The sequence below is a fragment of the Elephantulus edwardii genome, unplaced genomic scaffold (assembly GCF_000299155.1).
Source record: "Elephantulus edwardii isolate Elephantulus edwardi_28Jun2011 unplaced genomic scaffold, EleEdw1.0 scaffold00151, whole genome shotgun sequence".
NCBI classification, from domain to species: domain Eukaryota; kingdom Metazoa; phylum Chordata; class Mammalia; order Macroscelidea; family Macroscelididae; genus Elephantulus; species Elephantulus edwardii.
In genome coordinates this window covers 50154-63280 of record NW_006399901.1, presented here as the reverse complement: position 1 = coordinate 63280, position 13127 = coordinate 50154, and the positions used below count along the sequence as shown (strand labels likewise).

The following is a 13127-nucleotide window of genomic DNA, read 5'->3' as shown; positions in this document are numbered from 1 at the left end:
CCCCAGACCCGACCCCCTACCCCCAAATATAATCCACTCTGCAACCCTCATTGCATACTCCTACGATAAAAGTAATGCCCTAAAATAGAATACTTTTAGACTATTCTCTCCCCCATAGACTTCAATGCCGTAAACATATTTCATCCAGTTTTTCTCAGTATTGGGGTGGGGGTAAGACTGAGAAAAACTGGAGGGTCAGTTTTAAGTCTGTCTGACTCAATGGCACATAACAACGTATTAGACTCCATCAGTCCTAAAAGGTGCTGTGTGTTTAATCTGGCCATAAAAAGTGAGATGACTTGCCTACCCTTAAGTCCCCTTCTGCCAGCTCCCTGCCTGGAACTGCTCCCGTGGGGGACCTGCCCTTCAAGCCAGGCTCAAGCTGCTCCCAGGGCCTGCACCATAGATTTGCCGCCGCGGGCAAAGTGAAATGTAGCTCTATCCCTGTTGTGACCTTGAGATGAGTGGAATCTGGGAGGAGCCGGTTGGTTCCCATAGCAAAACTCATGTTCGCTATTCATTCATTTATTCTCATCGCATCCTAGGGAGCAGCACGGGGCAGCTGCTTGCCGATTCAGTGTTTCTGACTGAATGAATGACTCTTGCTTTGCAATTCCTCTCACTCCTATCTGTCTGGAAAATGCAAAATCAGCTCTGTAAATGGCCAAGTCACCTCCATAAAGACCTTGAGGTTTCCTAGGGCAGACCTTAATGTGTGCCCAAACAGCAGGAGGCAAGGTTAGGGCCTTGCTCGCCAAGGCATGCTCAGATGACCCACTTAGGTTGCATTCCAAAGCCCTTTTCATCCATGCAGTGGACCAAGACCTCAAGGACCAGGCTCAGTCTTTGGCTTTCCATTCATAGGGGCTTGGAAGGGGCGCAGGACAAATATTGATAAGCTCCGAGAGGGAAAGGTGCTGAGTACCCACTGCTTCTTCTTGGAAGGAGGATAATTTGTAAAGCAAACCCAGAGCAGAAAAGCTTGGTGTATTCTGGGAGAAGCAAGCTGTCATGGGATTCTGGGTCCCCATTCCTAGAAATACGGGTTACTGGAACTGGGGAGCAGGGTGGTTGAGTTTATCAGGGCTCCATTCTGCCCCTGCACGTCCCCCTGAACCACTCTGGCCTGCAGCTTTTATTCCAAGGACAATGAAGGCAGCTGGTTCCGCTCCCTGTTTGTGCACAAGGTGGATCCTCGGAAGGATGCCCACTCCACCTTGCTGTCCAAGAAGGAGACCAGCAACCTGTATAAGATTCAGTGTGAGTGACTGTCGCGCTGCTGGCTCTGTCCTGCGGGGCTCTTTAGGGAGCTTGGGAGGCTCCAGGAGGGAGACTGGAGGCTTTAGGGACACTCCCTGGCCCTGTGGGCTCTCCTCCTCCATTGCAGACATAAGGCATACACAGCCCTGGCTTCACCCACCGCTTTCTATCCTCTGTTGCAGTTCACAACGTGAAACCCGAGTGTCTGGATGCCTACAACAGCCTGACGTGAGCGCCCTCCGCCACTGCCCTCCCCAGCCCCTCTGCACCCACAGCCCCTCTGCACACTCCCTACCCCAGTCTACTTGCAGAAACCAGGGGATGTAGATTTCAGAGCTGGAAGACCTTGGGGATGTCTTGTCCAGACTCTGGGTCTTAGAGATGGAGACCCAGGCTTTATCCTAGGGGCCCTGCTAGATCGTGTACTTCACGTCCCCTCTCTCTGCCCCTCCCCAGGGAAGCCATGCTACCCAAGTTGCACCTGGATAAAGACTACCCTTGCTCGCTCGTGGGCAACTGGAACACGTGGTACGGAGAGCAGGACCAGGCAGGTAGGGATCACCTTCCCTCCCCAGCTGCTTCTGTGCAGCTCAGGCCTCCGCATGCTCACCACTCCCATCCACTGCAGCACTTGAGGGTCTTTTTTTATATTTTATTTTATTATTTTGTGGGTGTCTACCGTCAAATTGGATCTGACTGGTACAGGAGGAGATTACCCCTCCGTCTCCAGCAGAGCATCTGGTGGATTTGAACTGTGTGCCTTCAGGATTGCAGTACAGCTTCTTGCCACTAGGCCACCAGAGCTCCCAAACCTTATGTCTTCACTTTCCTGCTTAAACATCCAGCATGGCTCCCCACTGCCCTTGCTGTGGCCCAGAAGCTCCAGGGGGTCCTTTCCTGCTGAGCCTCTGGCCTCAGCTCCCCATTCCCTGTGAGCTCAATGTACTACCTCATCCCAAATTTGCTTTTCATTTCTCAGATCAGTTTCACTGTCTTAATTCCACATCATTGTTTGTATTTTACCTGCACATCACTTTACCCGAGACATTCTTTCTTACCTATTTCACCTTGCTCTCACCTCAACTCACCTTTTGTTCAGCCTAGATACCTCTAAGCTTGCCCTGATCCTTTCTACCCAGGCTGCCTTCCCAGCCCCCAGCGCTTGCGTCTCTTCTTAGCCCTGGTGATGTACCATTTTCTCGGCCTGTGTGCTTGTCTGTCTCCCCGCAGAGGTGTTGAGTTCCAGGTGACCAGACCCCCTGCCTGTTAGCCTTCATCACTGAGACCCACTTCCCCAAAAATGTTTGTGGAGTAAATAGGAACCATTGTTTGAGCTCGTTCCTTACAACTTCTCACAGGTAGGGATCTCTGGTGGCCTAGTGGCAAGAAGCTGCACTGCAATCCCAAAGGTACATGGTTCAAATCCACCAGATGCTCTGCTGGAGAAGGGGCAATCTCCTCCTGTACCAGTCAGATCCGATTTGACGGTACACACATACACACACACACACACACACACACACACTCACTGATAAAATAAATTAAAGAAAACAAAAAAACAAACACAACACAACTTCTCACAGGTGTGCCCTGTCACACCCCAAGGTGCACAGCTGTGAACAGTTGCTAGGACTCTCATTGTTGGCTCAACCACTTAAGGAAGCATTGGCATTTAGACATGTGCTGTCCAAGGTAGCACCTGCTAACTGCTTGCATTTACTTAAATTTGTTTAATATCTGGTGTCCTAGTGTAAGGCATTGCACTGCTAGCCCAAAGATAGATGGTTCAAATCTACCTGCTGCCCTTTGGGAGAAAGACAATCTCCTCCTGTGCTTTTTACAGCCTCTGAAAACCCTCTGGAGGGTCAGCTATGAATTGATGACTCGAAGGCACAGAACAACAACATACTATATGCCATTGAGTCATCACTGACTCTGAAGCTAACCTTCCAGTGGGTTTTCAGAGATTGTAAATTGCCTGGAAGGAGATTATTAATTAAAGTTCAATACAATTAAAAGCCAAATACATTTAAAGTGCTCACCAATGGACATGAATGTCTAGTGGCTACTGTCTCGGAGAGTGCTGGATGGTATTTTGCATGCACAGAGAACTGACAGAGGGCCCTCAAGCTTCCTTTGCACACTGCCAGCAACAGGGAACTCACTACCTTAGAAGCCAGCTTATATTTTCACTGTCAGAAAAACAACCTGCGGATGTCCTTATTGTTCTTCCTCTTGCCATCAAGAACAAAACATGCTTGGACTCATGCCCTTCCCAGGATAGCCAGCTGCTAAAGTCCTTTGTCCCCTTCCCACCTAGGGGCTTTATCTTATAACAGTATCAGACACTGGTGTGTTCTGAGCTGCAGGTTGGCTAATTTGGAGAAGCAGGTTGCCAGGCCTTTCTTCTTAGTCTCTATTAGTCTAGAAGCGCCATTAGGACTTTTCCACCATTTCAAATACCCTGCTAGTGTGTGAAATACTCGTAGAGAAATTCCAGCATCATAGCAGCGTGCAAGCTACCACAGTATCACACACTGCAGGTGATGGGACATGCAGGTAGAAAGACATGCTTCCAAGCCTTCATTCTGTTTCAGTAATGATTTAGGCTCATCAACATGTTGTTGTTGTTATGTGCCATCGAGTCACTTGTGACTCATAGCAAGCGACCCTATGTACAACAGCCCTAAACCCTCTGCCAATCGCATTGCCTCTGACATACCCATCCCGATTACCCCAGTCACTGAATCAATCCACCTCATAGAGGGTCTTCCCCTCTTGTGCCATCCCTCCACCCTACCCAGCATGATGTCCCTCTCCAAGGACCTGTCCCTCCTTACAACATGTCCAAACTATGTCAGACGAAGCCTCAGAATCCCTGCCTCCAAGGAGCAGCCTGGTTTAACCCTCTCCAGGGTGAATCTGTTTGTTTTCTTGGCAGTCCATGGTGTATTCATCAACATTGGGTTTAAAAAAAATAAATCACTCTGTCTTTAGCTTTCCCATTTTAGGCATGACTTCCTGTGTTCCAGCTAGAATACTCCTTGGAGTCTCTTAAGTGATTTCTGCTTGTGAAATGAATTTTGAAGGGTGGAATTGCATAACTTGAAAGCATATCCTGCTTCTCCTCCCACTCCAACTTTTAATCGTAGTTTAAGTGAAAGTGTACAGAGCAAATTGGTTTCCCATCCAACAATTCACACACATTCTGTTTCATGGCTTTGATTCTAATCCCCACATTATAACCACTGTCCTCCCCAATTCCTCCTTGTGTTTCCCGTTTCTGTCCTTGTTTCCTGAGCTCCATCCCTGGCAAATGTCCTTTGGATCTTGTATGGTTGATTGTTCTAAAAAGTACATTTTCCCCTAGTGTTGTTTTTGTTGTTGTTATTAAGTGGCATTGAATCGAGTACGACTCATAGCGACCTTATGAACAAAAGATCTGAACCCTGCTGTATCCTGTGCCATCCTCACAGGAGCCCATTGCAGTAGTCACTGCATCAGTTCACCTGGTTGAGGGTCTTCCTCTCCTTTGCTGATCCTCGACTGTTCCCAGCATTGTGTCCTTCAAGGAAGAGCACCTCCTAGCAACATGCCCAAAGTATGAGAGGCAAAGCCTCATCGTTCTTGCCTCCAAAGAGCACTCTGGCTGCACCCTCTCTAAGACATACCTGTTTGTTCTTTTGGCCATCCATGGGGATGTTCAGTGCTCTTCTCCAACACAGCCTCATAGACATCAATTCTTCTGTCATCCTTATTCACTGTCCAGCTCTCAGATGCACATAGCAAGTGATCAAAAAGACTATGGCCCGAATCAGACAAACCTTAGTCCTCAAACTGACATCATAACTCAGTAATTTGGAGTGGTTCCTAACTGCAGATTTTCCCAGTATAATGCAAAGTCTCCTTATTTCCTGACTGCTAGTCCTATGGGTGTTAATTGTGGATCCAAGCAAGGTCAATTTGTTAACAGTTTCAATCTTTTCTGCATCAATAATGATGTTGCATACCAGTCCAGTAGTAAGAATCTGTTTCTTGCCATTGAGATGCAATCCATACTGAAGGCTGCATTCTGCAATCTTCTGCAACAAGTACTTCAAGTCCTTGTCACTTTCAGCAAAAAAAGTTGTGGGATCTGCATAACGCAAGTTATTGATGAGTTTCCCTCCAATCCTAATGCCATATTCTGCTTCATAGAGTCCAGCTTCTTGAATAACATCCTCAGCATTGAACATCAATGATCGAAAACCAGGTGTATTATGGGATGATGTTAAGGAAGAAAGTAAAAGGTCATCCATTACAAAAACAGAGGAGAAAGAAAACATCCATTACAAAAACAGAGGAGAAAGAAAAAAATCAAAATGAATGTCAGAAGCGACTCTAACAATTGCACTGAAATTAAATGGTTTTGTATATTAAAAAAAATTGCACTGAAATGTCAAGAAGCTAAAACAAGGAAAACATGCTGAAGTAAAGGAGCTGAACAGAAGACTTAAAGGCAGCTTGGGAGGAGAAAGGAAAGTATAATGGCATGTAAAGAGAGCTGGAATTGGAGAATAAAAAGGGAAGGACTTGCTCTGCATTGCTCAAACTGAGAGAACTGAAAAACAAATTTAAGACGAGAGTCACAATATTAAAAGATGCTATGGGGGCAGTATGTTGAATGACTCAGGAAGTATCAAAAGAAAATGGGGAGTGTTGTGTATTGTGAGTTCTCTTTGTTTATTCTGTTCTGAAATTAAAGTATGCAAAATAAAGAAGATTACATTTAAAAAAAGAAGAAGATGGAAGAAATACACAGAATCACTGTACAAGAAGGAACTGATTGACACTGAAAAATTTCAGGAAGTACCATACGAACAGGAGCCAATGGTAATGAAGGAGGAAGTGGGAGCTGCATTGAAGGCATTGGCAAAAAATAAAGCCATAGAAATCAGTGTAATACCAATTGACTTGTTTCAGTTAACTGATGCAGCCTTGGATGCGCTCACCAGACTATGCCAGGAAATTTAGACACAGCTGTTAGGCCAACAGATTGGAAGAGGTCCATATTTGGTCCTGTTCCCAAAAAAGTAATCCAGCTGAATGTGGAAACTGTCACACAACATCATTAATATCACATGCAAGCGAAACACTGCTGAAGATCTTTAAAAAATGGCTAGCACAGTACATAGATAGGGAACTGCCTGAAGTTCAAGTAGGATTTAGAAGGGGCTGTGGCACCAGGAACATCATCCTGATGTCAGATAAATCCTGACTGAAAGTAAAGAATACCAGAAGAATGTCTGTTTGTGCTCTATTGACTATGCAGAGGCATTTGACTGGACCGTAACAAGTTGTGGCTGACATAGAGAAGAACAGCAGTCCCAGAGCACTTAATTGTGCTCATGTGAACCTATACCTAGACCCAGAGGCCGTTGTGTGAGCAGAGCAGGAAAACACTGCATGGTTTAAAATTCAGAAGAGAGTGTGTCAAGGTTTTTATTCTCTTTCCAGACCTATTTAATCTGTATGCTGAGCAAATTATTCAGGAAACTTCTATATGCTCCCTAGTGTTACTGACCACTTAATGGGTTTTTCTGCTGCTTGACTCTAAGTTAAGTCCTGGGGGTTATTTCAATTCCAGGATTGATGGGTGACTAAAGGCCAGAATCTCAGGGGTTTTACTAGTTTGTCAAACCAAAAATGGTCTTTTTTAAGATTTTCAGTTGTTTTCTATGATTTCCACCTCTTCTATCAGAGACCCTTTTAGAATGATAGCCGGGCACCATCTAGTTCTTCCGGTCTCATGACTGACTATGGAGATTGACATTCATGTCTGCTAGTCATTTGGGCTCATAGTCCTTGCTTTTCCTTACTCATCTTTGCTCCAGTTGGGGAGAGAGTACTTTCACCTTAGATGGCCATGTGCATAGCCTACACTTTGTGTGTCTCAAAAGATCTTCATTAGAATCAGTGAGAACAGACCCTCAGTAATTGTAACCTAGGAGCTGTGCTCGGAAATCTGCTTTGTAATGATTTTGTAAGAACCATTAGAACTGTCTTCTATAGGGCCCGTTAGAGTCAACCCTAGTGGCAAAATGGTTAAGCTCTTGGCTGCTAAACAGAATGTTTGTGGTTTGAGCCCACTAGTTGTTTTGTGAAAAGAAAAGACCTAGTGATCTATTTCTATAATGATTTCAGGATTAGAAACTTAGGAGACAGCGCCTTTTTGTCCCTAGAGTTGCTGTGAGTTTGAAAACTATGACATTCAACAACAACAACAATAACTAATCATTAGAAAATGATTTTCTTCTCAAGTCTCTGCTGCCTTCCCTCCCCTATAACTTTACCTGATGGTCTAACATGAATCTGGTTCCCATTGGTCAGCATTTGTGATTTTGGGAGACTCTAATTATATAAGACTATTTTTAAAAATTCTTTTATATTGATTTGCTTACAAAGTTCATAGAGCTTGCATGTCACAATATCCTTCATTCACATTGTGCTTCATACAATCATTCTGATTCATTATATTTTATAATCAACATTGAACTAGGCCCGCCACTACCCTTGTTTTCCAGATGCCCACAGGATCCTTCCCCTTTCCTTTACCCACCCACCCCATCCATTATATTGTGCCACCCTATGATTTCCTCCCACTCATCTTCACCCCTCTCTGCTCCTATTTCCCCTGGATCCTCATACATGTCTTACTAGTTATTCTTTCTATTTCCATAATTATGGTCTCATACACATACAAGATTTTTGCTATTTACTTTTTAAAAAATTTTTTATTTTATTATTTTTGTGTGCGTGTACCGTCAAATCAGATCTCACTGGTACAGGAGGAGATTGCCCCTCCTTCCCCGGCAGAGCATCTGGTGGATTCAAACCGTGAGCCTCTGGGATTGTAGTTGCAGCTTCTTGCCACTAGGCCACCAGAGCTCCCCCTGCTATTTACTTTTGAGATGAGCTTTTAGAGCTGTAGGATCAGGCCATTTTGCAGACGGGAAAATGAAGGCACACAGATGGAGAAGAAAGGCATATGGGGCATGCTGGAGACTGGAAGCAAGAATTTGTGCTTGCTTTGCAAACTGCTGGCTAGCCAAGTGCCTCCAGCTCCAGCCTGCCCAGTCAGCTCTTTTTCTTTTCTTTATTTTATTTTATTTTATTATTTTTTGTGTGTGTGTGTACCGTCAAATCAGATCTGACTGGTACAGGAGGAGATTATCCCTCCTTCCTCGGCAGAGCATCTGGTGGATTTGAACCGTGCGCCTCTGGGATTGCAGTGCAGCTTCTTGCCACTAAGCCACCAGAGCTCCCCTCCAGTCAGCTCTTTGAAGACCTTTCTCTGCCAGGCCTGGTCACACTCTTAGGATGACAAAACGGTTTGTCTTCCTCTGCAGGGAACCAGTTTTCTTTCTTGGGGGCAGTGGTGGCTCAGTGTTAGGATTTATATGCTTTCCATGCAGGAGACTTGGGTTCAATTTTAGCCAGTGCACCTGTCTACCAGCAGAGGTGTGTAGGCTGCTATATGGCCAAACTGGTTTCAGCAGAACTTCAACACTGAGACAGCCTAGGAAGAGAGGCTTGACGAGCTACTTCTGAACACCAGCCAATGAAAACTCGATAGATCACATGGTCTCTAATGTGACCAGTCGTGGGTGTGGCATGGATCACACAGCTTTTTTGGATACGTGTGATATTTTAAAAATAATAATGCAAACCATGTAAAGAATTTTCAGTGAAAAGTAAGTCTTCCTCCCACCCACTGGCCTAGACCTCTGTTCTCTGGTCAGAAGCACCCAATGTCACACTCTAGAAGTCACAACATGAGACAGTACATAGCGAGTGTCCCTGGGCACATCCTTGTCTACCCTTTAAACAAGGGGGCAGCCTATGGTGCATGCTTTTCTGCTCCCTGTGTTTTGTTTTGAATTCACTGCCCTGAGAGTATTCTGTATCAGCTCATCACACTTCCTCGTTTTCTCCAGCCTTTAATGCTTGCCGCCTTCTGCTTTATTTTGTACAGAGGAGTAGCTAAGAGTCGGAGTCGACTCGATGGCACCTAACAACATAACGTGTCTGCTGCTCCTCCTGGAGAAATCACATTCACCCCTCTTATTCAAGGAAAGTTAGGAGGGTGTTCTAGCTGGTTTCTAGGTGAGGACTTCAAGGTTAAAGGCTGAAGCTGGTTCGCTGGGCTTGGGTCTGAGTCTCCTGTGTCTAGCACTGGCCTTTATCATGACAGGAAATTCCTTGGTATAGCTGGAGACCTCCGCCTTCTTACAAACACATTTAGCCAGTGTCAGGGAGCAGGGGGAGATTTCAGCAGCCCCCTGACCTGCATCTCACCACCCCACCCCGCCCCAACAGTGCATCTATGGCGGTTCTCCGGCGGCTACCCAGCCCTCATGGACTGCATGAACAAGCTCAAAACCAACAAGGTATGTTGGCATCCACTCGACAGACATCTCTGGTGGTTGCTTCGGGCCTCATCCTGTACTGGGAGTGGTCCCCATCACCCCTCGGGTTACACTGTGAAGAGCGGGGAGTGCTTGCTGACTGTTGTCCCCCACAGGAATACCTGGAGTTCCGGAAAGAACGGAGCCAGATGCTGCAATCCCGGAGGAACCAGATGCTCCTTGAGTTCAGCTTCTGGAATGAACCACAGCCCCGTGCAGGCCCCAACATCTATGAGCTGAGGACGTACAAGCTCAAGGTACCTTTCTCCTGACAACCTTGTTTGCCCCCAACTTTCCCTGCGGTTGCGCAGCTTTGCCCGTACCCTAAGGTGGTCCCTAGACACCACCTAGGCTGGGCCCTGAGGGCTCGGAACAGAGCTGTGTACGCACCTTTGTGTGCATCCGTGCGTGAGCCAGAGCCTGAGCAGGGCTGAGCAGCTCCTGGAAGCTCTGATGCCAGGACAGAGGCCACGGTGGGACTCATTTCCATCTCTGTGTGTCTCTTTCAGCCAGGAACCATGATCGAGTGGGGGAACAACTGGTGAGTGCTGGGTGTTGGGGACCCTGTCCATCCTGCCTTTTCCAGGGCCGTATCACAGGGATCTAACATCCCCTGTCCTGGATCTGAATGGTCCAAAGGCGTCCCACTCTTCCTGGGAGATCATGCAAGCTGTTCTTGCCCCGCCATCACTCCACTTCCTGAATCATCTCTGCCCTGTGGGTCCCCTCTCTCCATAAGCAGCTGAGACATCAGCCTGCATGTACCACCTTGATCCCTGGGCCTCCCGCGGAGTCCTGGCCTCTGTCCAAGCACTCTTGTGCTATCCGCAGGGCCCGAGCCATCAAGTATCGGCAAGAGAACCAGGAAGCAGTGGGTGGCTTCTTCTCGCAGATAGGAGAGCTCTACGTGGTGCACCATCTCTGGGGTAAGCTGGTGACCAGACAGGGTCCCGTCTTGGTCCCTGTTGTGTTGTTGATGCTGTGTGGACAGTGGGGTTACACTGGTGCTCTCACAGCGCTGACATCCAAGCAAAGGAGAGGCTGCCTCTGACGTGAACCGACAGATCATTTCAGATTATGACAAATGCCAAGTTGAAAATACACCAGGAGATTGGATGAAGAAATTTAAAAATTGAGTACTTAGCTTGGGGTTGGATAGACAAGGGTGGCCTACAAGGGTGGCCTCTCTGAGGAGGTCAGATGTAAGAAGCTACAGGATGACATACTCTGGGCCAGTCCTTGGAGAAAGATTGCACGCTGGGAAAGGTAGAGGGTCCAGAAAGAGAGGAAGACCCTCAACAAGATTCGTTAATGCAGCAATTGTAACAATCAATGGACTCAAACATACCAGGGGTGCTGGGGATGGAGCAGGGCAGGGCAGGGTTCAGATCTCTTGTTTACAGGGTCACTATTGGTTGCAGTCAACTCGATGGCATTTGACCACAGCAAAGGGTGCCAGGCAGCAGTTGGTGAATTGCATTCTGAGGGGAGGGGCATTCGGAGGAGCAGGAAGGAGATTGATGTGAAAAGGGGAGGAGAGAAGGATGAGGCCGACAGAGCTGAATCTTACAGACCTCAAGGAAGAATCAGGATGTTTTTCTAAATTCAACCGAAGTCTGCTGCCGCATTTGAAGCAGCAGCAACGTGATCTGATTTATATTCGAACGTGATTTCTCTGGCTGCCATATGGAGACGAGTTTATAGGGGAGGAAGAGAGGAGACCCAGGAGACAGTAAGATTAGTCCAGGCGAGAGAGGGTAGTGACAGTGAGCATGCCAGGAGGCCACAGATCGGTCCATCTGGAGGTAATTCCCATACCCCTTACGGATGAATTTGCTCTGTGGGGGGAGGCAGGATGGGAGACGAAGATTACAGAACTTCCAGGCCCCTGCTTGAGCTGCCGAGCAAATGCTGCTGTCGTATCCTGAGACAGGGAATCCAAGGGAAGAGTAGATTGGAGGGTCGGGACTGTAATTGGCCTGAGGAAATGTTCTGTTTGAGAAGCTGACACTTCCAAATGGAGCTGTCATGCGGGTGTTGGATATACGAGTCCAGAGACCTCGAGAGAGGTCAGGCTAGAATTATAAATTTGGGAGTTGTCAGCATACGTACTAGCTGAGTAAAGACTATCAAAGGAGATAGGGTTTGCTAACAGCCCAGGGCATCAGGGAAAGAGGAGAGATGAGGGCAAATTTATGGCATTGGCAGGGAGGAGGGCCTGAGCTGGGTATGAGAATCAGATCCTCAGTGGCGGGATAAACGAGTGTATGTGTCTCTCACAGCCTATAAAGACCTACAGTCTCGGGAGGAGACTCGAAATGCTGCGTGGAGAAAGCAGGGCTGGGATGAGAATGTCTACTACACAGGTGAGTAGAGGGCCCTAGCAGGAGCCCTATCTGAGAAGGGATCCCTACCACATGAAGGCCTAGCCTTACTCGATTACCTCCAGAGGGGGACAAAGAGTTAGTGAGCTTCTTTCCCGGTGGCAACATCCTGTGTGATCCAGGCAATCCTGGGTAGGTGGTGTTGGGGATGGTAAGGCACCCAGGTGGTCCCTGCCTCAGAGATTTGGAGTAGCTGAGTGACACTGTGTCTTTGGACATGGCTCTTCAGTGCCCTGAGGCTGCAAGATCCCCCCAGAGTGCTTCCCTCAGAGCTATAGGGAGAATTCCTCCAGCTAAAAGTGGTGAGGAGTTGTGCTGCCAACTCAGAGGCACTCGGTTCAAATCCACCAGCTGCTCTGCGGGAGAAAGAAAGATAGGCAATTTCCTCCCGAGCAATTTACACCTCCTGGCAATCTGCTGGCGAGTCTGCTGTGAGTTGGTTCCAGCTCAACAGCGCATAGCAAGGAACTAGGAAAAGTGTCTGGCCCAGAAGCCCTCCACAAATGGGGCCTTGTTTTGTTGTTTGTTTTGGCTTTTTTTTTTTCCTGAAGGAGTTTATCATTTTGTTAATAAACCTGGGAACTGTCTGAACTCAGTAGGTGCTGGGTCCTTGCCTTGGGTTAAGGGCTCTGGTGGGTTGATTGGTTGAGGATACAGAAATGAAGGAGTACTTGTCCTTGATATTGAGGCATTCACACATGCCACCTGCTGTCTCCAATGATGGTATCATATGAGCAATGGACATAGGAGTCATGGGGAATGTGTTTGCTGGAGGCAGTGCCTCCGTATGGCACTGCCTCCAGCAAACACACTCCCCATGACTCCTATGTCCATTGCTCATATGATACCAGACTCTCAGGCCCTCCTAGACCTACTGACTCAGAAACTGCACTTGAATGTGAGCCTTGTGACCTTGGACATGGCTGATGATGTGTATGCACCTTCAACTTGAAAATACTCCAAGCAGGAAGAAGAGTCTGACTTTCTGGGTGACCCTCTCTGGGCTACACTTTCCCCATCTGTTAAATGGGACTGT

General features: G+C 47.2%; 1 protein-coding gene across 1 annotated transcript in view; it reads left to right on the top strand.

Annotated features, from left to right (window-relative positions):
• The window catches only part of NIPSNAP1 (nipsnap homolog 1 (C. elegans)), a 60442-nt gene that overhangs the window by 46257 nt on the left and 1058 nt on the right, over positions 1-13127 (top strand). Inside the window, exons 4-11 of the mRNA XM_006894874.1 lie at positions 1133-1260; positions 1443-1488; positions 1717-1811; positions 9619-9689; positions 9824-9964; positions 10217-10248; positions 10539-10633; positions 11990-12073. Coding sequence (XP_006894936.1) covers positions 1133-1260; positions 1443-1488; positions 1717-1811; positions 9619-9689; positions 9824-9964; positions 10217-10248; positions 10539-10633; positions 11990-12073 — 692 coding nt within the window. The remainder of the gene's footprint in view (positions 1-1132; positions 1261-1442; positions 1489-1716; positions 1812-9618; positions 9690-9823; positions 9965-10216; positions 10249-10538; positions 10634-11989; positions 12074-13127) is intronic.